Below are 27,788 nucleotides of genomic sequence, written 5' to 3' on the forward strand. Positions count from 1 at the left end.
GGTTTGAATGACCAAACTTTATTTGAACTCGGTGGCTGCGATATTTCAATAACACGATATTGTACGTGAAAAGTAAGAAAATACGCCATCCGTTTTTTACAATATATGTAAATACAGCAAAACTATTGGTAAGATCATTGTTAATGTTTAATCGGATTTTGAACGCGTTAATCAATCGAATCTCTTGTGAATTAAAAATGTAAAAACGTAAGGACCTCCAGTTGGTTTAAACAAAGGTAAAGTTTAAACAATAGGTAAAAATCACATGTAATAACGTAAATAACCTTTAATAAAATTAAATCACGGGACGCTCTCGTATCACGTGATCACAAATGGCCAAACAACTTTTAGATTCGAACCACGTTAAATGTCAAACGCCATAAAAACAAGAACAACAGCAACAGGACATTATTGCTTTCTCTCGTTTGGTAACGGCGTCCAATTCGAATTAAAGCCGTCAAGAAAATCCAACGAAATGATGCTTGTTGCACTGTAACAGGTAGGTTACCCCATTTTGCCCCAATTGTAATTATTGTGTCAATGATGCATAGCCAGCCTACTGTACAGACAGTTTACCATAATATACACGTGTAAGGGTCATTGAGTGTTGCAACATATTTTAACATCTATAACTTTGATCATGAATACAATCATATTTCGTTGATCAAATTAGTTTAGAATTCTACTACTGGTGCTGTGTTCAAGACACCTCGAGACACTTGTTTTAATGCTAATAAATAACTTGCGTGTAATGTTTTTATGCTACTTAACATATATGTTTTAAAGTTTCAAAGGGTCTTGCTTTATTTATTCTAATTATTCGTTTATGATCTCCCCAATCATCACCCATTTTTAACATGTTAGGGAAAATTAGCTTGTTGTAAGAATATAATACTTGCTGATTTATAATTCCAAATTTCACAACCATAAACGTGATTTTTAACCATATATTAGTCAAACATGTACAACTTTGATGTTAAACATGTACAAGTCATTTTAATGCTACTGTTAATATGAAGATGGTTCAGTTCACCCAGAGTTACAACACTCCCTGGCCTCCCCCATACTGTATAAATATATCAGCTGTTTAGTTCTCTAACACGTTTCCTCTGGCAACACTGAATCCCTTTTCACTTTCTATCATGCGTTGCCATAAATGCAAATGTCTTGGTATTGTTTATACAACTCTGCTTGCATTTAACCTTATATCGTGTAATACGCACAATGTTCTCTTTGTCCAAAAATGATCAAATATGCATTTCTTCTCTAAAGCTGCCTTTAAGCAAATACACCCAGCGTTAAATCTGAAAGCACTGTACTGGAGTGTGTGATTGTATATTGCTTGTGTAGAGTGTCAAGCGTGTGCGTGCTACTCATTGTGCCTGGAGAGATTGATGTTTTGTCATCCACCTGCTTCTAAGCCGTAAAAGCAGCGCAGCAAAGGCAAACCTACCCAGCTTCAAAATCCAAACAAAGAATTCTTAGTGGGCTGTTTACATATCTGTGGAAGGAATATCTGGCTTGTGTTGATGGGGTGCTAAAGTGCTTCAGAGATCAGTTCCCGCACAATGGGTGAGTGTTAAATGCTTTTTTGTTTGCTTCAGTGAGGAACAATTTGAAGCGATTTTGGCTCTGATCGTGGTTTGGAGAGGGTGAACCTGGCAACCCCACATGGGGAGAGAGAGAGAGAGATTCTGTTCCCTTCACATCATTTCAGCCGCGCACTGCACAGGGTTAATTGCAGTCCGGCATATCGGACAATTATCCTTTCAGAATTTCAGGAGACACGCAGATTTTTTTATTTTCTCCCCTGCGGCATCTTCCGCCTTTTATACCTTTTAAGGAGAGTGATCTATTGTGCATTGTTTATCTCCAGCCATGGTCACTTCTCTGGAATGCAATTGGCTGGAACTACATCGTGTGGGTCTTGCACCCTGCTTTTTCTCCTCTCTCTCTCTCGCTCTCTCTCTAACAGATTCTTTTGAAGCGAGACAGGAGCAGGGGTGGCCGATTTACCGCGCCTCTCTTTTCTTTCCATGCATTCATCTGAATGAGTATAAGGAGCTATTGTTCCGTTCCGGTCGTGGTAGACAATCTTTAATGCAAGTTTTCGAATCGCTTTGAAAATATATTGTTATTGCTAATGTAGATTGGTGGGATGCTTTTAAGGGCGTTGCTCGATCCAAGATTCCTTCAGTTTGTTATATGTATGAAAAAAAACATTACATCATGCAAGAGCCAATATGATTTATTTTTATTTGCAGTACTTTCATCAGTTTTACAAATGTTAAAAATCCTTACTGTTGTTATGCTTAACATATTTAATATTATATTATATCATATTATATTATTCAAGGAAAAACAATATTTCTGTGTTTATCTTCATTCCCAGTGCTGGACACCTGTGCTCACTGAACAGAAAGAGAGAGAGAGAGAGAGAGAGAGAGAGAGTTAACCGCTGTGATGTTGTCTTTGGCATGTGTATTAGTTAAAGCTTTACCAGAGCTCCCATAACTGCCCATTATTTGAATGACTGGTGTAATGAGACGCATCAAACCTGGTGCTGAGCTGACCAGGGAAACAGTGCATGTCAACTATTTGGCCAGGGTCCTGGACCATCATTACGCTTTCTTTATGGAGCCATTCAGAATGTACATGAGGCACAATATGTCAGTGGAAATTAAAGTGTCCCAGCTCTCTTTCCTCGTTCCTGCTCATTTACCGTGTGCACCGGCCGTTAGGCTTTGCATGTCTGTAATGGGACTCCATCCCATGTCTCCCCACCAGCCAAATACTTCAAAGTAATATACTATAGTGCTTGGATAAAGTTCACTAGTGGCTAGAAGTCAAACCGGGATAGAAAAGGTAAAAAAAAAACGTACTGTAGCAGTTTTTTCAACCTCAACCAGTCGTCTGTGTATCGGGGGTAGTTCACCAAAAATTGTAATTCTGTGATCATTTACTCACTCTCAAGTTGTTGTTAAAGTACTTTATACTAAAATACTTTAATACACAATCAAAATTTCCCCGTTTTGATCCCCCTCAAGGCATCCTACCTGAACATGGTTTACTTCTTAAGAATAATACCACGTATCATTTTACTTCCAAGCGTTAGAATGGGAGTGAATGGGTGTTGACTTTTTGAAGCTCCAAAATGTGCCTCCATCGATTAAAGAACTGCTCGACGCGGCTCCGTGGTCTTAACAAAGGTCTTCTGAAGCAAACCGATGCGCTTGTTTAAGACAAATATCCAAATTGACCACCGTTAAATAATTATCAGTTATTGTTATTGGACACAATTTACATATCGATGCATCCCTAGTTTAAATGCTTACCTGCTGTTACTGTTTTATAATGGTAATTTTACAAAAAATGTTTTTTTTTTAATCGGTGTGAATGATGCGTGGTCTGTTTTAATAAATGTAAATACATTTAGTGAATAAGTTAGAAACACATTTCTGGGGTTGATAAAGTACTTACTAATGGGGCTTTAAGTGGAACATACTGTACGACAACAAAGGTTGGCAAACACTATACTACAGCTTTGGGTATAGCAGGAATTTGGTGTAGGAATTACTTGAATGCACCTTATCCCTATTATACTTAGTTGTTAGAATGCTGGCACCCGTCCACTGCAGCGTGTCTGAACATACACTGCGACTAATTTGCTGTATCACGCTCCGGACCAAACCCTTTTCTTGTGGAGGTGAGGCAGGCAGTGTGAAGACTTAGCCTGGATTACAGGACTTCAGAGATAGCGCTGAATCCATCCCCCTGTCTGACATGAATTGATCGGATTAGAAAGGGTGGATTCCATCCTTGAGGGGAAACCAAGCACGTTGTATATAATTGACTTTTTCCCCCTCCATGTCTTGTGGGTTGGCAGAGCTAGCAAAAGGGAATACTTTGGTGGGTAAATATCAGAAAGGACTCTGGTTTGACCAGGTTGGTGGAGGCTTAGCAAGCCGATCGATATTGCCGGTGTTGAGTTGCGGCGGCAGCCCAGGGACACGGTGAGGAGGAAATTTCTCTGTGCCGCGATGCTCGACCTACACATCCACCGAGGTCCGCGCGATTCCGCCGCGGGTCTCGTTTCAGAGGGTTTTGGTTGTTTACCTCTTTTGTGTTCCTTTTCATCCGCCTCCCCACCACCCTCTTAACTCTTAAACCTGGCTGTTTGCTGCTACACAGCGGAATAGACACACATGCTCCAGCTCATCAGAGTGGTGTGGATAAGGTTTCATCACTTTTGGTAAATCCTCGTGTCAAAAGTGGAACTCTCACTTACAGCCTTGAATTGGGCACATCCGGTAACCTTTGAAGTATGTGAAGAGAACGCTCGCAGTCATCTGAGAAGGGCTCAGTAAATGTTAGGTCACTTCAGGTAAAAAAGACGGAATGGAGGAAAAAGGTTTAGAAATCTTTTTGCTCTAACATCAGTCTCAGCGCTGCACATGAAGGATGGCGCCCAGGAGTCGCTGTAGACCAGATAGAACTTATTTTTTAGGTCATTAAAGAAAATTAAATTACATTTTCTAACAGATGTTTTTGGGGGTATGTGTCCGTCGAAAAGAAAGATGAGTTATGTTGGGTTTTAATGGTCTTTATTAAGTATCTTTTTTAATTAGCACGTAAATGGGGGAGGGTTGGAGATGCCCAAGAGAACCGCCAATGTATGTTCTGCAATTATGCTGAATGGGAGGGATGTTTTAAAGCAAGGTTTTTAAAGGGTTTGCTCATATATTTATGTACTCAAAGTAGAATAGTGTGAAGAGATAAATCTGGATATTACTATTGGATGAAACAAAAACAATTTCTTTTTAATGCAAGAAAACAAGTCATTTTTGTCCCAGTGTAATTTGAATACATTTAAAAAATATATGTAGTTTTTTTTGCCAGAATGGGTCAATAAAATATATTTTCAATTGGTTTGATTTAAGACCTTGTTTAAAGACTTATGTTAAATTTATATGGGCTAGTTTTAAAGAGATATTTCACCCAAAAATGAAAATTCGTCCCAAACCTCTATACATATCTTTGTTTGGTTGTACATAGCGAAATATATTTGAAAGAATGTTACCAACGGAGATTTCTGGATGTAGTCATTAAATGGTTGTCAAAGGTGGCCCATAACTGTTTGTTTTCCTAAATTCTTCAAAAATCCATCTATTGTGTTTAACAGTACAAACAATACACAATTTTCATTTTTGGGTTTACTATTCCTTTAATGAGCCCATTTCATCTTTGACATTTTTTTGTTGGACCAGAGTCTCTGTGAAAAATTGCGATTCTCCACATAACCATGTGTAGAAAACAAAGCACCTCTACCATTTTGGCAAAGAATTAGGTTGGGCTTAATGGATCAATTTTTGATTATTAAAGCCAGGTCTCTGTGCTGAGGCGTAATGCGTTCAGCATTGATCGCTCGCCAATCTTTTATTGCCGTTACTCCAGTGCCTCTCACATTTAAAAGATATGTTCACACGAATAAAGATTTTACAAAGTGACACAAGGATAAATAAGATCTTAAGAGTGCAGAGATCACATTCTTGGATAAAGGTACAATGCAGACTGGAGAGCAGTCAAGGAAGCACTTGGAGAACCTTGAGGGAGGTCACAAATTTGACAACTACATCATATTCAAGTGTTTCTTGGAAAACACGAAGCGACGTAAGGGTAGGCCAGTCTTCAAATCAATTGACTTACTGTATACTGCTGAAGTTTCAGCAATGCCGGGAATGAAAGTGTGGAGGAAAAATATATTGTCTCTTGATCTTAGTACAAATAAAATTTAAACGTCATCTTTGTGACATTTGAAAAAACAGATCAGCTTTAGAAAATGTTTTATTATATTTTGATTCACACTCAGTCGGATGTCGGCGTAAACCGGGGTTGCTTCTCTGGATGATTTAGAGGACAGTGTAGAAAAAGTGCCCCTCATGTGTTTAAAGGGCTAAGAGCATATGGAGTCTTTATTGACCATATGAGCAGAAATGAACGCGCATAATGATTGTTGCATGCTGGGCCCATGAGCTGTGCTGCGAGCTGAACGATCAATATCCCATCAATAGCTTTTTATTAAAATTGTTCGCAAGCAAATCAAAATCTATATTGTTTTCACTAAAGAAAAGAGTGTGAAAATCCCATTTATATGTTAGTCAGATGAACAGAGAGAAATATTGGTTTCTATGCATGATAGAATTAGGGCTCATTGCCTATACGTATTGTTATTAGAATATCTCGCCGAAATTGATTTTCCTAAGCGATGCGTTTGTGATTAACTTATTTTCATTCATTTCAACTGAGCTGAATTAACTATCATATTACCCCGGTATAAAGATGAGATTAATAACACAAGTACTCATTATACTTATGAGATGAATGATATGCCGCACGGGCGGTATCGATTCGGCTGAGGGGAGAGAGTGCGCGCGGAAGAGTCGCTTATTGCCAGGCTCCGATCGTTTATTTACCGCTGTATATTGGGCAGTACAGGCCTTTTAAACAAGTCCGTTTTAACAGCTTGAAATATGAGGCAGCGAAATTCTCCATAGTGCATCTGTCACCACAATAGCCGTTTTTCCACTCCTCCTTCCCACTCGGCATTGTTTTGAATTTAAAGCAGATCAGTAATCCTCCCTCTGTGATAGACCATTAGACATACAATGGAATTTGAAGAGCATCTTTATTTAGATCAACCATTCTGGAGATTACTGAATAAACTACCCACCTCTTCACTTCCTCCAGCTCAGAGATAAACGAGGGAGGAAAAAAGAGAAAGCAAAACAGATAGTTGTGAAGGCTGAAAAGGATATTCACTGAAAGTTCCCTTTGCTGGGGTTTGTTTCCTATCTTTGCAGACGAGTGGGAAATCAAAGCCTGGAATGCTGGGAGAGCTCCGGGGAAACTGATGGAGGGGTTAAGTCTGGAACGGAGGACGGATACTTCCTGTTTCTGCTGGAGTGACCTGCTGGTCTGAGGAGGAGCGAGAGACAAAGAAGAGGAACTGGAAAGAGAGAGAGCGAGTGAAGTGAGTATAAAATGAGCAAGTAATAATGAGGAGACGGATAATTTGTGGAAGGATTTGAATGTTGTCTGGCCTAGTGAGAAGCACTTCTGTGTGTCATCTGGGCCAATTGTTTAATCTATGATGTATTTGGTGGTGTTGGATTACTGCAGCCTGGTGAAGTTCAAAATTTCATTTTCAGGTCTGGTGTGCATTGAAGTTCATACTTATTTGTATATTTATTATATGTAGAGAAACCACAATGTCAAAACTCGTAAATCTGCAATAGAGTCGTATAGCTGAATGAAAACCCTACATTCATAATTGACGCTTTTCACTACTGGAATTAAAATCCAAGCATATCATGATATTATGCTTTTATCCCTTTTTAAATACATTCCCATATTTATCCAGCAGGAATTGTAATTATTTTAAAAGAATCTGCAGTTTCACATGCCAGCCAAAAGAGGGCAACATGATTTCAGAATTCCAACACTTAATAGGACAGTACAGTGGCTAGAGGGTTAAATGTGTATGTAACAACAATTTACATTTGCATTTGGAATGGCTTTTCTACTTTGTCAGTCGCCAGTTCAAAGCAGTTCGACACTTTTGGCAACAAAGGAGGGTATTGTCACATCTGTGAGACGTTCTAGCTGAAATGAAGTTTCTTACCCATCAGTGTGTCATCATGAAAGGACCTCACCATTGTGATGTCTGAATGAAAACAAAAGAGAAATTACATTTAACCTGTCATTGCTGAAACAACCTCCTGTCAGGAGATAGCCAAGGATCACAAGCCTCATTATTTTTGACTGTTCCACTGTTTCAGAGTGATGCGATGAGATTTTTTTATTAAGTCAGTTTAACAAAAATGTAGATTTAGCACTTCTGAGAAACACTGGTGATATTAGATTCCTTATTTCACATTATCACTCATGAGCTTTCCAATATTACTGCACTCATGATTTGCATCAATCAAAAGACATTCGTAGCAGAATTAAAGCAAGTTAGTTTTTCCCCAATGCACGGATTATTTGGATATAATTTCAGTGATCTATAGAGTGTAATTCAGAATGTTGGTGTTAAATTTGTCCTTGTGGTTTTGGGTAAATGATGTTAAAATATATTCACACATATGCACGTATGTTTGGGAGTGTACCTGAAAGAAAGAGGGTGTGTTTTATCTACAACCATTATGGTGAATTTGTACATCTGAGCATCAAACACCTGCACATAAACACATCTTTCTGTAATGATATTTACACCCTGGTTAACCTCAGGCTGCTGTCCTGGTTAGATGCCAGAGGCCACATCAGTAGACTATATAAGGGTCAGTTACACTTCAGTGTCTGGCCAGCAGAGGGAGGTCTTCGCAGACTGGGCAGCCAAAATTGAAGTTTTAGGGCAGGTAAAGACGTTACTCGGTTTTTGGAACATATTTAGGGAGTTCTTTACTTTTGAAACATAATTTTTTTCTTGTGTTTAATAAAAGAAAATGTGTTAATGTAATGTTTAAATGTACATTTAACGATTGAAGTCATAGTCAAGCTGTGGCTAATTTAAATGTCTCAGTTTTTTTTTGAAGAATTTTTAAAAGTATATATAATCGCAATTAAGATTGTATTTATAACTCTTTGTTTTTTATTACTATTTGTTTTTATTCATTCAGTCCATGGCACATTTTACAGAATAGCTTTTCAATATGTGTGTGTGTCTGTGTGTGTGTGTGTGTGTGTGTGTGTTTTAGTTTTTTAGTCTAATCATTTTGTTCTCATTTTAGTGACTCTGCTTTCAATCTCTTATCACTCCTGCCCATATTATTTCCATAACAGTAATGCACATGTAGAACAATTCAATTAGGCTGGACATGCTGTACAATTAGGTTTTCCTGTTATGGAATTTAACGGTAAATTACTTGCATATTTCCCAGTCATTTGCAACTATGCAGGGCCCATTTCATCCGTCTGGCTAGAACTAGAATAAAACCACACAGCTATATTTCCTCTATATTCACGTTCTGTTTGCCTAATATCAGAAAATAAAGGTCGGACACAACTCTTGAAGTTGAATGTGGCCAATTTAAACCTGTTTAAACTTGCTGTGCTAGTGCAGATTTTGAGATTGTTCTGTATATAACATTTCTGCTTTATCAAAACCATCGCCCATCATTTGCATGTGCATTGATGCTTGTGAGATGCTGATCTCCTGCAGAATGTCACATCAGACAGGTGTGTGCAAACACACTGTCTGCTTGTTAAGTGAAGTACGTGCTCATTCGTTTGTGCATTCCTGCGATTGCTTATTATAAACTTCAGATTCTTCTTCGTCTGTAACTGGGTTAAAGTGTGAATGTTTAGTGTAGAGATTTGCTGACGTCTGCATTTTGTATTTGAAAAGCAAGAACAAAGGGACCGCTTGTTTGTTTCTTCGCATTAAGCTAATTGATCATTGCATGCTTTTGACTATTGTTTGAACTATTGTTTTGTAGTAAAGGATGTTTGTGTCTGTAAAGGCGTGTACATCTTTGCTATAATGACTGTACAACTTTAAATTGTATTAACTTTAAAAACAGTGTTTATTTATAGTTGTAGAACACTCAGAAAATGCCTGGTTTCTATTAGCACACTGACGTAAAACAATCTGTGAGCTTTGTTGCATAAATCCTTGCTCGATAGTCATTCTCGTTTCTAATTGCTGCATGATATTTTAGTCTTCAGAGCCAAATCAAATCATTTCTCCACACAAGCCTTTTCGCTGTGGCACAGATGTGCGTCGTCTTCTCTGTCTGCCCGCGTGGACTGTCTCTTCTCCGAGCCGTAACTGACATGACACCTTCTTCTGAGCGCGGATACAGGGATGTGTCTAATCTGCACTGGCAGAACACTCTCTGCTTAATTTTAGCCATAATGGCTGTGAGGGGTGAAATGATACTTTAAAGAGGATAGAGAGAGAGAAAAGAAGTGAGAGAGAGAGAGAGCCAGCAAGAAAAAAACGAGGGAACTTGAAGGTGATTAGTTGTTCCGGAGAATCTTGGCTGTGGAGGCAGGAACACTAATCCTTGCTTTGGTTGGAGCCATTTTGCGCAATAGGTCCCTGATTCCACCCCCTCTCAATTTTAAGACCCGTGTCAAGCTCAAACTCCTCTCCTGCGCCTCGCTGCTCTCATTTCCTATGCCTTCTGGCGAAGCCTGCTATTTATAAGAAATCATTTTTCTTCTCGCTTTTATTTAATTCTTTCCTACTTGTTTGATTTTCTGCCCTTCTTAGGAAGGTGGCCAGATGAGTGGCAGGGATCCAGAGGGTTCCACCGCTCGCATTCTCGCACCCAGAATACTCTGCACTGTTGTGGACCAGCTGCTTCTTTGGCTACCTGAGCCTAAATAACACCCCCCACCACACACAAGACATGTACACATACATAGGCTTATAGTAATCTATATGTCCCGGAGCTCAAGGCCTTACTTTTCATATTCCTTTGTTGAAATCGCCTACATTGTCTCATCGGTGCCATAGGCTTCTGACTATTGTCTGGTTGCAAGCACCATAACAAGCTCTCTGATCCAGATGTGTTCATTATTGATAGATATATTCTTATCAAAGCAAAGCTTTAAGCTCTTTATTTCTTGCTCTGCATTTGCTTTGAATGGACCCCTATTTTAGGTTTAAAATCATTATTTCTTGGCACAGAACAAGTGTATTGCATAAACTGCGCTTTGTCATTACAAACCTGCTTTATCAATTTTTTTTGTAGTGATTTAAAGGTCCAGTTTGTAATTTTTGGGATGATAAATTGATAGAAATGCAATATAATATACAAATCTATGTCTTCCGAGGTGTATAAAGAGCGTACACAATGAAGCTTTATGTTTTAATACCTTAAATGAGCTATTTTTATCTACATACACCGCGGGTCCGTTTGCATGTAATTCGCCATGTTGTGTCAGCCGTCGTTGTATTTCGAAAGGGAGGGGTGGAGTGAGCGTTTTGTTGCAATTCGCAACCTTGCCGCTAGATATTACTGACTAGACCTTTAATGTTTTATTCTTTTAAACTTTTGGAACAGCTGGTCAATGTGAATTGCCATTGTCTTGTATGTTTTTTGTTGAAAAAGTAAAGCCAAGACATTTTCATTTTTGGGAAACAAATTTCTTTAATTTGAGTGCACTAGATGATGCTATATTTTTAGGTGTTGCTAAATCTGTTTTTTCACACATTGTGTAATACACAGAAGTTGCTGGGTAAGAAAGAGATACGGGTCAAGAGCTTGAGATCATGAACTCTGCCCATTTCTGCAGGAAGATAAAGCTCTCATTGCTTGTCTCATTCAGCTGTCAGTGCAGCGCTTCAATCCTCACATGCAGGTTGGGGAAATAGCTTCTGCATAAGATACAGAGCCCTTATGGAACACAGCAAATGTTTAATTGGCTTCTGTATAAATACTTTTCGTGGCTATACTTACCGACTTACTCAGATGTCGGTGAAATGAATTTCCCTGACCTTCGAGTTTCCAGAGCAGGTTTCAAATTCCACATTTTCCATTTGTGGCATTTCATTTTACTATGGAATACGTGAAACAGGATGATGAAGGCTTGAGGAGACTACTTACTGATTATGATTTCAAGGCTAGAAATAATAATTAAACCAGAAAAAACTAGCGCCTGGTCCTTGGGAGAGTGGTTTTGGAAATAAATCTGAGTTTAAAGGCCAATTTAAGTTGGTCTGGTAGAATTTGCCGGTTACGCTGGTTGTATGTTGGTGGTAGAATTTGATAGCTGTTATCCAGTTTTAATTCATCAAAATCACCAAAATTATAAATTAGCTAATTTAAAACTTTAAAAATATATTTTCTTCCAAGTCATAACAAATTGATTTTAGCCTCTCTGCAGAATTAAACTTTTACCAGTATATTTCAGTATATTTCAAAAGTTTATTTCAAAAGTTTGTGTCCTGAAAATCGGGATTAGTATTTCAGAAGAAGAAAAATGTGAATTGACTACATAAATGTCGCCAGATACCATCTATGAAACATTAACTGTGCCATTGTGTTGAAAAAAGAAAAGCTTGTCTCTATTGGACCATTAATAATATAATGAATGGAGTAATGCTTTTGACACCTCAGAGAGTCGAGGCATGAAGTCTCTATTTCAGCGTGTTGTCTAGAAACGCCGCTCTACTGTCCTTGCCAGCCACGTCTAATCAATATTCAAACGACGGGCAGAAGTGGCAGAAAAGAATTAATTAAACGAAAAACTTTTTTAGACCTCGTGTCACCTGATGCCATGAAACTTTGTCTGAAGCAGTGTCCGCTGAAGGATATTGATATAGTTTTTAATAAATGTACAGGCGATGACATCTAAAATGCGGCTTCCACAATGCAGGTTGACAGTGTATTTGTACTAATAACCCCTAAGAGTGGAGATGAAATAGTGGGTCGTGATTAATGTGGCTGAAGTAATTAAATTCCATTAGGCCCTGGGATCACCTGCCAGTGGAAAGCGGGTGGCAGGCCGCGGCGAGACAGCCATCCAGGACCCAGAGACTAATGCTTTTTAAAGCAGCGCTTCCGATCCCAGCCAAGGATACGCTAACGTAGGACATCTGCTCTCTGTTGATGGCTGAAGGTATTGATGCATTGGGTCATTAAGGGGGAGGGGGGGTAGCGGGAGGACGGAGCCAGCGCAAAAGCCGTGTTTTTGGTGCTGACAGGAGAGATGCACTATAAGAAAGGCATCCGCGTTGGCAGCGTTCTGTGATCTCAGGGTGTCGCAGGCAGCAGAAGTCTGGCTGCAGACATAGCTTTGCTCTGGGTGCAGTGTCGGGCTGTTGTTGTATTTTTAATCTTTTTCCGCTGTTTTCCATCCTCCCGGTAGATGGGCACAGCACCGCCCCCTCGTCCCCTGCTGTGTTGCAGCAGATTCCTGAAGACTGGCATCATTGCGGGCGGAGAGAGGCCCGTGCCCTTTGCAAATGGCTACAGTAATGGCCCACTTGGGAAGCAACGGGTCGCCATGGATGCGGATGCGTCCAGGTGCCACAACATAAGCATTTCATTAAATATTAAAGCGACCGCTTTCGGTTACAGAAGCGGGGGATAAATTGGCCACGTTCCAAAAGTGCCTAAATGTATGTGAGATGAGAGAACATCTCACTCTGTGTCTCTCTCTCTTACGGTTTCTTTCGTTTTTCATGTCTCCTCTCTCTAATCACTTTCTGGTTTTACTTGACCTTTCTTCTGCTAATTAGTTGCCTTCTCGAAATGCATTATGGGTAATCTATCTTGGCCGATCCAGCTTCCCTCTTCTCGCTTCGGTAATCACTCTAAACGTATGAATGATTTATTCAGTCGAGCCATTTCTCACAATCTTAAAATACACAAACCATAAAATACAACCCAATTATTACCTCGCGCCTGCAGACCGGACCTAGCGCGCTCCGTGTTGTTTAATTGTGGTGACATTGAAGGAGAGCGTTGTCTAGAATGCGCACAAGCAAAAGTGGGCAGGAACTTGCAGCTGTCTCAGGAATGCAATTGCACAGATGAGCGCAGTAATGTGAGGTGTTGAGATGTGCAAACACGCACCCATGCTGTGTTAAATGCTATGTGTGCGGCGTTCTGAGCGCAACTTGTTTGTCCAGTGGCTGAGGAAAGAGCCGCAGCCTGAGAACGTCCCTGTTACACACGTGAAGTAAAATAATACAAACTGTTTCTTTCACAATTTTCTTAACATTGCATTTTTTTTTTCTATGGCTAAAATGGTATCAGCTTTTTTAAGTCTATGCAAATTGAGAAAAACACGTATGCAATTGTAAATCAAAATGTGACGCGCTCGCATGAACGGGATGATGTGTGTGTGCGCGTGAATGGTTTGTTATACGTGTGATATGTGCACACAGTGGAAGTGGATACAGCAGATGTGTGGAGCCGGGGCCCCCGGCTGCTGCCAGCTCCTGGGATACTGTGTTGACAAGTGCCTTCAGGTGCACAACTCTCCCCATTACACACATAACAGAGTTAGTTCCTTACACAGGATCAGAGCCAGGGAACACTGTGTAAGCCTTTTTGTGTGTGAGAGAGAGTTTTAACAGACTGACAAGGAATGGTGGTGATTTGGAGAGAGAGGTTTGAAGGTAATGCAATTAAGATCACTAGTAAGTTTAGAAATGTTTTAAACATTTCAAAAAGAATTACCTCACAGCAGTCATATCATGAGGTTGATACAATAACCAATAACCTACAATACATTTTCAGAAATCCAAACTTCCTTCCTAGTCCACTAAGACATTTTAGCATTTACAACCAGTACGGATCATTCAAATTTTTCTGGCTCCATGCAGTCGCTTAAAGGAATTGTTCACCTTTGAAAGGACAATTCTGTCATTATTTACACACCGGCATGACTTCATTTCTTCTGCAGAAAAGAAGATGTTTTGAAAAATGTTGGAATCAGAAAACCATCGGTCCCCATCGTTCCATTCAATGGAAGTGAATGGGGACCAACGGATTTTGGTTACCAATATTTTTCCAAATATCTTTGTGTTTGGCAGAGCAGAGAAAATCACAAATGACAACAGGGCGAACTATTCCTTCAACTAACAAGGAAGCACTAGAAAGCATATATAGAAATATTTTGTAGACATAAAATATATACAGTAAATATAAAATGTCCAAGTTAAATCAAAGAAAAAAGCATTTGAGTTCCCTTAAAAGAAAAATGAATAAAAAGTATCATAGGTCCCCTTTTAAACATGCGTTTGATCTTTGCGTTTGTATATCCCCAATTTTTAACAACAGGTCAGTCCATGCTGTTTATATTTTCACATTTTTGTTTTACTTTGTGTGTGAATTGTTGCTGAATGTGTCTGAATAGATGACACATACCATTGTTTCCCTGAGAATGATATGCGTAGGTCTCCATATAAATATGCATCAATTAAATGTGATGTAAAGAGAAAGGACAATTTATTGCTCTGAGGATTTATTCAATTTAACTCTGTAATTGCTTGCAATTCACTTGCTCATTATAGTACAATTTAGTGCATTTAACAGCAGCTGTTATAGAGTTAATGACAAGAGCTATAGGGAGGATCTACATTATCCCAAATGACTCTGTTCAAGGTGTAATTCCACACTCAAACACACAGCATGAATGAAGACCACATGAAAGAGCTTTAAAGAGAATGGCCATTTTAAAACATAGATTATTGATTTTCATGCTTAACTCACTATAAACTGATACAGCGCGATCCCAAGAATAGATTGTGGAAACTGAACACAAAAGGATGTTTCAAAGAGATTTCAGAATTGGCAGTAAACAGGGTCAGATATGTGGGTGTTTTCTTACGAAAGGTCATATTTGACTCCATCTCCCCTACATTTTTTTGTTACGTAAAATTGTTTCCTGAATGTTACCTTTTTTACTTTCAAATGCATTTTCCTTCCAAAGTTTCATTTCCTTAATTACAATGTTTGCCAAATTTCATTATTCGCGGTGGTAATTTTTTAATTTTCAGTACTGAACAAGCGCATTTTCTTATAATTGAGCAAAAACTTCAATACAATGTTTTTTATTAGTCAGAATAATTTGAAGGCAATTCATGTACCAATACGTCATAATTATAATAATAAAAATTTTACAATGTTGCATTGTTTCAAAGCAGCTTTACTGGAAGACAGACAAAACAAACGAAAAAGTTAGTCTTAGTATTAAAGTAGCAAGCGGCCCATCTTTGCTCTTCGTAATTATATTTTTTATTTTTTTGGGTGAAATATGACCCATTTTGTGAGATTTATCATAATTTTAACAATAGAAAAATCAATCTATACAAGTTGTTCTGCATGTTTATTTGTATGGTATGTCAGTTACTATTCTAGAGGTGCTTGAACTTGCTCTGAAGATGCCTTTGAGCAGTTACTGTGTTTTTTGTCTGATTGTTTACCACTCCTCTTTCTTCACTTCAATTCACTTCTCTCTCTCTTTCTCTCTTTCTCTCTTTCTCTCTTTCTCTCTTTCTCTCTTTCTCTCTTTCTCTCTTTCTCTCTCTCTCTCTTTCTCTCTTTCTCTCTCTCTCTCTCTCTCTCTCTCTCTCTCTCTCTCTCTCTCTCTCTCTCTCTCTCTCTCTCTCTCTCTCTCTCTCTCTCTCTCTCTCTCTCTCTCGGCTGTAAGTCTAAAATTTTAATTATGCTGCCTGACAGGCTCGGTGCGTGATGCACGGCCCTGCATCCATCACGGCGCGAAGGCCGGTGGCGGCCCGTGCCTCGCCTCGTTCCCGAACGACGGAGCAAGGGCTGAGCAGCAGGTGCCATATTACTGTGTACAGAAAAGCAATTAGGAAGCATATTGGATGAATGAGGAGTGCATTAATATTAGCGAGTACATTTGTCAGTGGGCTTGATGCGAGTCTTTTTCTTTTCTTTATGCAACATTAAGATTGTGGCGCTCATAAATTCTCTGCTTAAATTGCCATCTGTTTCCCTGTCAGGGTACACGGAGAATCTGAGAGGAGGGGAATATAGGAAAGTTTTCTCTATTTTGTTCTCTCTCCCCATCTTTTTCTTTTTTTGTGTGCTGGGAGAATGTGGTTTTGGACACTTTAACTCTCCTGTGTCTTACTCATCTCTCATTCCTTGTCGTGGTGTATGGTCAAAAAACTGATTTTTTTTCTTATAGTGGATATATTTTGAGCAAGAATATGCAAAGCCTAACATTTTCATAATCTACTGTTTGATGGATTGCCCAATGCCCACGGTAGTTGACTGAGCTCTGTAAAATTAGTCTGGACACCTTTTTTAGGAGGGAACTTTAGACATATTCTTTGTGTTTAAAAACAGCTAGATGGCAAGCAGTGGAGTGGAACAGAATGCAGAGGTCTTAAGATGTTTTTAAAGGTTGGAAACGAAGACATGCTGTCTTAGAAACTGATGCTGTCAAGCATGAAAACTTGCATCCTTGTGATGTTTGTATCCTTTTGGGTTTGGCTTTTGAACTTTTGGTTAGAATAAAAGGTGAAAGTGTCTTTGCCGTGTAAAACACCTTCATTTGCTTATCTCTAAAAGCAAAATCTATCTTTTCTCTTTTTTTTACGTTCATTCTTTCTTTCCTTCTCTCAGTCTCTCTCATTGTCTTTCAGCTGTAGTGGAAGAGCTGCTCATAACTCGCTCTCTTTGGCATGATGGCCACATTCTCAGGGCTATCATCTCAATAACACGGACGGCTTAATGATGGCACGTCCAAGTGCTGTCACAGAGAGATTACTGTCAGTGCGTCCCATGCCCGCAGGGGATGTGGGGGTGTGCTCGGCTCGATTTGGAGGGGGGAGTGCGGGGTGGCATAGAACCACATGATAATTAGCCAGCCTGCAGTGTGCATAAAGCAGTCTGAGTGTCACAGGAGCCACTGCATTTTTTACTCCGTGTATAAGTAAAAGGAAATTGTTGGGTTTGACCAGCATTGATGAGTTGCAAACAATATGCTTTGTTTCCCCAGCCAGATTGATTAGAGTTCGTGCAGGAAGATATACGGATTGTAAAATCAGCAACACCGAGAGACTGTCATCTGGCTTTAAACAACATATCATGTGTCATTAAACAGCCCTAACAGCACTATCACCGCAGACAGTTAATATACACTTCAACCACACACACACAACACACACACTCTGGGGCGAGTGACTTGTTTTAATGCACGTCAGTGGCCGCCAAATCTGACCGTCCAGTGCGGTAGCGCTCGCGCTGACTGTCTGTCTCCCTTCTGAGAATTATATTCAAATAATGCTGTTGCCAGAGTTGTCAGCCAGCTAAGATTTAACTGACTTGTCAGTAGCTCACTGCCATAATCTGTATTACAGGCATTGGCACTGAGATTAAAGAACAAGAGATTTTAGGAAACTGAGAGAAAAATAAATAAAAGAGTGTTTGGCCAATACGTGGCATTTTCCCCAGCATATCCTGGGGTTTAATGTGGGTAGCTTTCAAAAGACCTCCCTGCATGCAACGGCTGGAAAAGCTCCTGTGTCCTTTTTGGAAAAAGAAGGCAAATTTGACACGTTCACTACCTGGTGTTCTGAATTAGTGTGTGCTTTCTTTCTCCTTTCTTCTTTTTTCTTCTTTTGTTAGCTTTTGGATTGCCTAAATGCAGACTTAAAGTGAAAGTGATTTTTCTTTTACTCACCCTCTTGTCATTTCAAACCTGTATGACTAACTTTCTTCTGCAGAACACAAGGGAAGATATTTGCTCCTATTGTATAGACACTAAACCAATGCATGTGAATGGGTACCGCCGTTGTTCAGTTACTAACATTCTTTAAATGCATTTAATTACACTTATTGTTTACAGGGAACAGTCGTATTTGTTCAGAAATCGTGAGGCAACATATTTACCATGACGATGCGTGTTTTACTAAGACTTTAATGCCACACAGAGGTACTGTAAAAAACGACAAGAATCACAATTAAGGGAGAATTGTTTATTAGCTCATTGTGTCTGCCGGTTGTTAATTCTCATTCAGTGCCAACAGAAAACAAGATGTGCGCCGATTGTCATGACAACGCTAGCGTTAAAGGTTTGATGCAACAGACTTGCTTAAAATATCCGTTGTGCAAACGCTGTCTCTGTTTTACGAAAAGTCTGTAATTAACTCGGCTATCACTCATTTGTAGACCCACACATCATGCTCTAGATGTGTGCCTAGACCCCCTATGGCTGGTATCACTTTTGCATCGAATATCCTTTAATCAACATAATTCATAAATTATTACTGCAATTAAAGTGATAGTTCACCCAAAAATACAAATTCTGTCATCATTTACTCACCCTCTTGTCATTTCAAAACTGTATGACTTTCTAATTCCGCAGAACATAGAAGAAGATATTTTAAAGAATGTTGTCAACCCATTCACTTGCATTGGTTTTGTGTCCACACAATAGAAGTGAATGGGTGCCATTGCATTCAGTTATCAACTTGTTTCAAAATATCTTCTTTTCTGTTTGGCGGAAGAAAGTCGTACAGGTTTGAAATGACTGACAAGAGGTTGAGTAAATGATGACAGAGTTTACATTTTTGTTTGAACTATCTCTTTAAAATTCCACAATGACATTGCTTATTTAAACACTTGCGTGGCTACGATTGTTTGGACCTTTGCTGGGCGGGAAATGTGGAAAGCAGACATCTTGAAACTTTAACTCAATACCCCTGGTATCCACTGTCTGTTTGATATAGTCAATCCGTGTGCGCATATGTATGTGTGTGTCCACAATTGCGTGTACCTGAGGGTTCTGTGTCTTTGGCATAAATCACATTGGTAACAAGACTAAGTTGATCTCTCCTGTAATGCAGCTGAATCTCACAACAGGTCCGTGCATGATCCAGTGCTATTACGCTGTCTAATACAGTCTCATTGTTATTCATGGGCTATAACGTCCCTCGTTTTTTTCTCGGCTCTTGCCTTCCCTCACAGCTCCATTTATGAATTGCTCTGTAACCTCTTTTAAGAGTGCCGTCTAATTGATCTAATTCAGTGCTAACGGATGTTCTCTGTTATTACAGATGATCTTCGAGGCAAAGTTGGTAAAAGCATTAATAATCTGCACTCGTTGCGTGGTGCCGTGGCACGCCTGAACGCGCCAGGGGGTAATCACGCGGTCCATAGGGGGCGCATGAAGGCATTATTAATATCAAGGCTGATTGGTCGGCCCACAAATGCTCACATTGGAAGGCGGTAGGTAGGATGCATTCAATTCAGCAACAAACCAACACCACTGTTGGATCCTTAGATTTTCACACACGGGTGCCGAGACATGCGGTGTGTTCGACACCTTCTTTCCTGTTTTGTACCTGACATGCTATCACATTCCTACAGTCAAAAAGCCTCTGTTCAACAACATGATGATGCTCTGGGGCTGTGTTGCATCACGAAACCAGGAGAATATTTTGCTCGCCCGGTGAAGGTTGTTTGATATTTCCGATCCTCTCTCGCCTTCCTTCTTTCTCTCTCCTAATTCACAGTATGATGACAATAACATGCACGACAGCCTTAGCGAGACCTTTCGGAATGCTGCCGGCCGCCCACTCCCCTGCCAAGGTCGCCGCTAAAAGGCGTCTCACTCTTCCGCTAGTGACTTCTTCTTCGCGCAGACTCGCTGGCTAGCCCTGAAAGATGTAATTTTCTTCAAATGCAACTCTCCGGCTAGTTTCCACGCTGCCCTTTCCAATACGAGACGGAGACTCTACATCGCAGCTACTTGCGCAAATCACCGGGCGGGGCGGGGATCTGAGAGGGACAATTTGCCAGCAGTATGCATGAGTAAGCAGGGAATTTCTCCATCCATTTAGAGTGACCAGACTGCTCCCTGACAAGCAGATGAGAGAAGAGAGAGAATATAGAATTCTTGTGTCTAACATGGTCCTGTGAGGGAACTGCCGTCAGGTGGCTTTTGCCATGTCTGATCTTTCTCATGCACAGTCTGGTTTTCGGTTATCATTACATGTTCGTTGTAAGCTGGTTCAAATTCTGGGAGTTTTAATTGTACTAATAATACAAGTATCTTATACTAATCGTACTTAATAATGCAAGTGTAATGTATTTGTTTCTTGCTTGTGCCTTGCTCCAATAGATGGTTTCATCGGATGCACGAGCTTGGCCCGAAGTTAACCTCCAGTCAGTGTATAAGTATGCTTAATGGCTAATAATATAAATATACATATTTTAATCGATTTAGATTCATTTTAAGCCAGTCGACCTTTCTTCAGAATCTCTAAATGTAGTGTGGTTTTTCAATTAGGAGGGCATTTTGCCCTGTGATTTTTACCCAGCCAGAGCAGAAAAGCAGACAGAATTGGCAGGTATACAGTAGCTCTCTACACAGCACATGAATTCTTAAGTGTTCCCACATCTTGTATGAAAGACTGTGTAAATTTTCCCTGTCCTGCTTTAAAAATCACACAGACTCAAGAGGTCACCTCTTCCCAGTGAAGTCTACTTCAATGAGATGTTTAATGATACAGAGATCACAACCAGCATTTCTGCTGTCATACAGGACAATAAAACGCTTGCTGAACAGTAAAATATTTTCTGACATAATCCTGACACTTTTTACTGGGTAAACCAATCATACACCAGTAGGTTTATTTTGTATTTCCTTTTTGTTGTCTCCGTTTTTATTTAATGAATAGGTTTGTAGTGCTGACTTTACGGTTGGCATTTATTTTTACAAATAGTATGTGTGGCTACTACTTTGAACACCAAGAATGAAACCATTAAGATAACATAGCTACATTAATGTCTCAAGGCTACCAACTAATGCTTTGAACAAATTTAAATGTTCGAGCCCTTTAAATTCAAACTGATTTTGATTGGTTGTCAATGTTTTACTGTTTATTCAGTATCTATATTGTTATAGTTGTCGTATGGTCTATTTCTGTTTCTTTTATTAGTCGCTATAAAAACAGTTGTGTTAAAAACACATTTCTGTGTTGTCCCTTTCAATTATTTCAAACAAAATCAACTGCAATTCAATTGAAGAGCATTTATATATCTTTTGCTTTTTAGAAATATTTTGAAACTATTGTTCATGGTGTGAACAGAGCCTAAAATGATAGTGCACCCATTTATTAAAAACATATTTTGATGAACGTTGTTAACCAAACAAAATTTCATTGTATGAGCACAAAACCACTAACACGTGTCTTAAAATATCTTCTTTTGTGTTATAAAGGGTCATGCTCAAGTTTTATGTGACATAAGTGTATAAAGATGACAGGATTTTAAATGTATGGGTAAATGATTCTTTTAAGGCACAGTTATGCTAATTTCTGTTACTTTTTCATGTTGAAAAAAATTAAACTCCCAGATTCTCGTAGGCCTGTGAGATTTCCCTGTTAGTTTAGATGTGGAATACTGTTTTTAGAGTACACAGAGTCAGAACTGCATGCGTGTGAGTGTGTGATGCCCTCCAGCCAGTGGTGCGGTAGGGATGATGCGCTCTCTCACAAAGCGCTAACCTTGATCAATACCCCACTATGGATCGCTCCAAACCCCGCCGCTCCTGCTCGCTCTTTATTTCAATATCACGGCTGTTTGAACACTGTAGCCAGAAGCCCTAGCTGAAATGGGCTCATTCTCTCTTTTTCTTTCTCCCTCCACCTTCCTCACTCTTTATAGGTAGTTTTGTAGAGGATAGATTGCCAGAGGCCACAGGCAGAGGACAGCTGTGTCACTTACCTGTGTTCTCCATTCCCGGCCAAACTAAGAGGAAAAAAGTTGCCGTTTAGTTTTTCTGCAGCCTTGCATATCAAACGTAATTTGTATTTTGAAGTGTAGTAGAGAAAGAAGCTCTTTAATCATTTCCCATATGACCTCACCAGCCTTTTTGAGCCCTCCTGGACTGAGAGGGAGTGGTGTGTTTTGTTTGCCCTCTCGTTGTAAGATTCAAAGCAAACACCAAAAGGGTTTTTTGTTTAAAATCTATCTCTTGAACTGCATTTAAAACCCTTTCGGACACATGAATCTGTGTTTGAAAGAATTCTCACAAAAATGCTCATACAGGTGGAATTCAATGTGAACACTCTCAGTGGAGTGTTTGTATTAGTATTTACCTTTCTCAGTGAGATGACACAGTGGATAAAGTGTGTACATGAGTTCACAGGCTGACCCAGATGTGTTAAAGTGGGTCATGGGAGTGGCCAGGCCTTGGGTAGGAGGCGGGCGGTGAGATGTGTGGGATACTCAGAGTGGGTTGGGGGCTCTCTGCGCTGATTAAACCACATTTGGAATGGGAATTGTTGCCCCATACTCATGCTATTGGTTAAGCAATATTGCCATGCCAGGCTGGTTTAACATTGACATCAATATTAGTGTTACTGTGGCTCAATTGGCATTGTGTTAGCAGTGCAAAGGTCATTGGTTTGACTCCACGAAACACACATTAAAATGTATACATTGAAAGCACTCGCTGTAAAAATCCTGTAAAACAACTATTCACTTAAATGAAAAAATCATGTAAAATGACGTGTTTTTCATGTTATTGTTGTAAATTTACAGTTTTGTCCTGTAATGTTTTAATGTTCATGAAAAATCTTTACAAAACAGTTAAATTCTGTAAAATCACAGTTTTTACAATATACATGAAAAATTGCTATTTATTACAGTCCTGTAAGGTCTTATTTAAATCCCAAAATGTCTTTAGTGCTGATGTATTCCCTGTTTTTAAAATGGGAAGATTGGGCAGGACATATCAAAGATCTTGTCAATTTTTATTTTATTTTAGTTTTTTAGGTTTCAACTAAATAACTTCTTACTTGCTGGTTGGTTAGTTTTAGGTGGCGATAAGGACAGTCTCTTTGGTTGACAATGCACACATTGTTCTTAATAATTAGAGACACTTAATGTTATTGTGCTGTAGGTTCATTTTCTGTCTATTTACGATGATACACATTGTATACGGGCTGTCCAGTAACGCCATTCACTCTGTCATCTCCTAGTAACCTCACAACCCTTGTCAGCCCATCTCCCATCATGCAACGCTCTCGGATAGTGAGTGCTATAGGGCAAGAGATGCTGTCATCCGTCTGTCCTGTCTTCATCCTCTGCTTTCCTCTTTTCCATCCTTGCTTCTATTTCCTGGTGGAATGTGGTTTATCTGTCAGTTTCTTGTGACTGGTGCCTCCTCTCATTATAAAGTAACCTTGGTCCAGCTCAGTCCTGCCAAGAAACCTCAGTTTGGGGGAAGGGCCTTCAGAAGTCAAAATGCAAGAAAACAAGGCATCGTCATGCACTTACTGTAGATTTATTAATTGAGGGAAGGTTTATCTAAGATGAAAAATCGTTTACTGACCCTCATGTTGTTTTGAAATGTTTACCTTTTTGCATGGGGCATCATATAGCATATACTGTATGTTAAAAAATATGTAAGGTGAAATGTAGTCGCTACTTCTTTGCATACAATGCAGGGAAAGGAGCACAAATGTCACAGAGCTACAAAAAAAACCCCAAAATTATTGCTCGAAAGTTCTATATTTCAAGTTTTCTAAAACCTTACAATTGTGTGTGAGAAACAACCTTGAAATTTAGAAAACAAAGTATCCCTTTAAGAAGCATACATTTTATTTTGATATTTAACTGTTACACCAGCAAATCTGTTTTCTAATCATTCTCTTTTTTTCTGTGTGTGTCCCCAGGAGTCATTTCACGGGCTGTTTATGGGGATGAGAGGCGGCTGTGAGCTCACCCGATGGCGAGTTAACCGGTTGGAGGAAAGCCAGTGCGACTCAAACAGGTAGGAGCCGTGCCAATCCCATCTTGTCCTATTCTGTCCTGCCTGCTGACACCCATTGCCTGTTAACCTTTAATAGAACTCCTATCTCTTTTTATTTTAAATGAAGATAATGTGATTTGGGTTGTGTAATGCTTGCTTTGCCACATTGATACTAATTACTCTGATGGAAAAGCGCTGTTGGAGTAAGATGCGCTGAAGGACCTAAAGTGTGATGTTTATTTTACGTGCACTCTCGATTGACTTGACCATTTCCTTTTCTCGTCATTTGTCAAATTGCACTGATTTTATTAACTTATTTGCCACTTGTATTGATAGCTATAGATGAGTGCTTAATTGTGTCATCCGTGTCATATTTCAATGTGTGGGAATGTGCATCAAGGTCAAGGATATGACAATTGTATGATTTAGATTTTTCTACCACGGTCAGGTAGTTCTCCTATGTGCTTTCAATACAGGATTGCATTTACACAAGAAAACAACAAACAAATCAATACTATTATGTCTTCCTTTAGGCCCAGATACTGTATATCTGCCATCTTTCCATTGCTGATATAAATCACGTCCATCCCCTTCAACGATATCAGCAGATGACAATTACTTTGCCTTCCATTATTTATTACAGAGGTTATGGCCACAAGGGTAAACGTATTGATTTATTATGTGTTTCCAATCTCCATATTTAAAGTTACAAATAAAAGAACAAGGCAGGAATTCAAGTAGCACCTGTGCGCATGCTTCTGTACCCCTCTTTTAAAATACGATCACCCGTGTTGTCGGCGTCAAGTAATTACTGTGGTCAGAGAGTAAATGTGGCATTTCAGGAAATGGTTTGTGTCCGGCCTGATGCCCAGCTTGAGTCTGCCGAGACGTGCTGAAACAGATTGAGGGAGCAAGGTAGCCCATGACATCCCGTTAAAACGCTCAGCATATCCAAACGGTCCTGCGGTCATCAAACCTCGCCAAGCTGTTCCTACGGCCCGCCTGTCAACTTATGCCAGACAAGTGGCGGCCAAATCCAACACGACTATGGGGGGTGAGTGTAAGGCAGTATATTAGCTTACCCGCGGCCGGCTGTGTGGAAGCCGGTACAGAGTAAGGTCAGCTCTCATGTGGGGCCTGCAAGGGGGGACTGGACCTGGTTTGGCTGGTCTCTAAACAGCCTTGGGCCCAATGGGAAGAGAATGGCCGGTGAGGTAGGCTGAACTATGTTTACTCAGGACTTTGTGAGTTTTGGAATGTAGGAAGAAAGAGAGTGAGTGAGACTTGGCCCTTGACTTTTTTTGGGTAGTTAAACATCCCCAGGCTGGGATTGTGGTGGAGGGCAGCTGGACTGTGGAAAGCGGGAGTGAAAGAGAGAGAAGACTGCACACATGTGGCTTTCACATTAATTCGTTCTCTCTCTTCAACTCCTCCTCTCTCGCCCTCTCTCTCCTGAGAGGCCTTTCTCTGTTCTGCTGATCTCCCTTGACCTTGTGGTTCGAATCCCTTGCCACCCACACTGGCATGCTGCTTTGCTTTGATATGATTCCAGGCCCAGGGGTAGAACACAAATGGCTGGAGTTTGGCTGCCCATTGCTCGCTGGTGCCCATGTGACTTAGGTGCAACACCGTGCTCAGGTGTGTGGAACATGTCTGCCTGTCTCCAAACGCACATACATGTCGAAACCAGAGAGTCCGGCCAAATCCACCCTCCTCTTTATTGGCTTCCCGCATCGGGCCACAGCGATACCCACACACACGCAGAGAATGAAAGGAAGGCTGAAAAAAAAACAAGTTATAAGTAGAACTGGAATAAAAGAAAACAACCCAGCTAGGCATATTAGGGTAATCTGGAGCACTCCTTTAACGGAATACAGTATGCTAAACTCGACCAAGATGAAGCAGCTCGTAGAAGTAACTTATTAAATAACAGGCAGCTAATTACTTTGTCTTCCTATTGTCCTGCCGCTGTACGTGTTATTGAGTGTTTTATGTGTCTTAGAGTAATGAGGAAGACAAGTCTGGCACCTGCACTGTGTAATTAAACATATAAATTCTACCCTCGCAGAATTATTTGTGGTCACAGGCTGATTTATATGGCTCGGTAAATTGCAACGTTGAGCTTATTTTCTTTCTCTGAAAGGGCTTAAAAAAGGAACCCCATCTATCAGGCACCTTTGCCAGAATAAGCTTAGCAAAAAGTTGACTATATCTGTACATACATACATACATACATATATATATATATATATATATATATATATGTCTATTTCTTTTTTGTTCTTGCCCTACTCCACGCTTTGTTGGAACCACCCGGCTTTTTTCCTTCGGGATAACAGGTAAATGTGTTTTTCTGGCACACAAATTAGTTTTACAAATGGATAATCGGAATGACGGTGCTATCATTTTTGCAGTGAGTATTTGCATAACTTTGGAGGTCGTATTTTAGGGTGATGACTGCTGGTGTAAGGGGAGCGACACAAAAACGTAAAAAAACAGCACGGACGCCGCACCATAAAAAGTCAGCCATGTGGCATGCTGTTCATTACATTTGTATGGGTTCAAATGGGTCTTTTTATAATGCAAAGTGTCATCCCCTATGATCTTTACATTAAAATGTGTCTTCATGACCATTTATTCTATAGAATGTTTTGAAAATATATGTTAATGTTATTCTTCGAGACAGCACGAGCGGATGCGTAACCATTATGTTGTGAAGGAACATGGCAGTTTCACACACAACACAAGGAGGTCTGAAATACATAGAAAGCAATGGGCATTAATCTTTCGCAGTTGCTCGGCTGGTGCAGGACCCCTGTTAGTTTGCAGTTTAGAATATGCGATTAAATATTTAGTACATGCTGATTTAAAAAATGTTTTTGTGAGAAGGTTCATTTAGAATTGTTGTCAGTGAAGAAAATGGGTTTTGAAACACTTTTCTGTTCTGACCAAGGAAGTAAATCACGGGCACAACCCAGAAAGCACGTCAATTCTTTACTTTTTGCTTACGAAAGACATGTATTTTTTGTTATTGCAAATATTTAGCATCGATTTGTCTCTGAAAGTTAACCGAAAAAGGGAATGCATGTCGTTTGAAGATTATTTATTTAGGAGTTTATTTATTATTTCAAAGAGATTATACGATGATATAATCTTAATGAAATAGATAAGCTACGGGTTGTAGAGAGTGTTCTGTTGAGGGACCTTTTGTGTATTTCAGCCCCTGTAGTCCACTTTTGATAAGGAGCAGGACTGCGGCGTCTTTCCTGTAACCTATTTTCTATTCATCTGATGCTTCCTTCTCGCTGGAGTCTCTCAATAACTGTGTTCATGTTTAGTCTTCATTTCATTTCTCCTTCTTGCTCTTTGAAATAAAAGCTGTTCTCCTCCAGCAATTTGGGCTCTGGCAGTTTTGTAAATATTTGATCTAGAGGTTTAATAAGTACTAAATGATGAAGATCGTATTTAGAGATGGTTATATCCAGTAACTGAAGGAGGAGGTAATGCAAAGATGATGATTTTTCTATTTT

The 27,788-nt window shown here is 39.7% G+C and overlaps 1 protein-coding gene across 1 annotated transcript in view; it reads left to right on the top strand.

The window, feature by feature from the left end:
• Positions 1 to 5: 5 nt before the first annotated feature.
• The window catches only part of LOC306903605 (uncharacterized protein), a 98,470-nt gene continuing 70,687 nt past the window's right edge, over positions 6 to 27,788 (top strand). Inside the window, exons 1-3 of the mRNA XM_079472906.1 lie at positions 6 to 499; positions 6,861 to 7,030; positions 24,182 to 24,279. Of these exons, the coding sequence (XP_079329032.1) occupies positions 24,203 to 24,279 (77 nt within the window). The 5' untranslated portion in view covers positions 6 to 499; positions 6,861 to 7,030; positions 24,182 to 24,202. The remainder of the gene's footprint in view (positions 500 to 6,860; positions 7,031 to 24,181; positions 24,280 to 27,788) is intronic.

The sequence above is a fragment of the Barbatula barbatula genome (genome assembly GCF_947034865.1).
Source record: "Barbatula barbatula genome assembly, chromosome: 14".
NCBI classification, from domain to species: domain Eukaryota; kingdom Metazoa; phylum Chordata; class Actinopteri; order Cypriniformes; family Nemacheilidae; genus Barbatula; species Barbatula barbatula.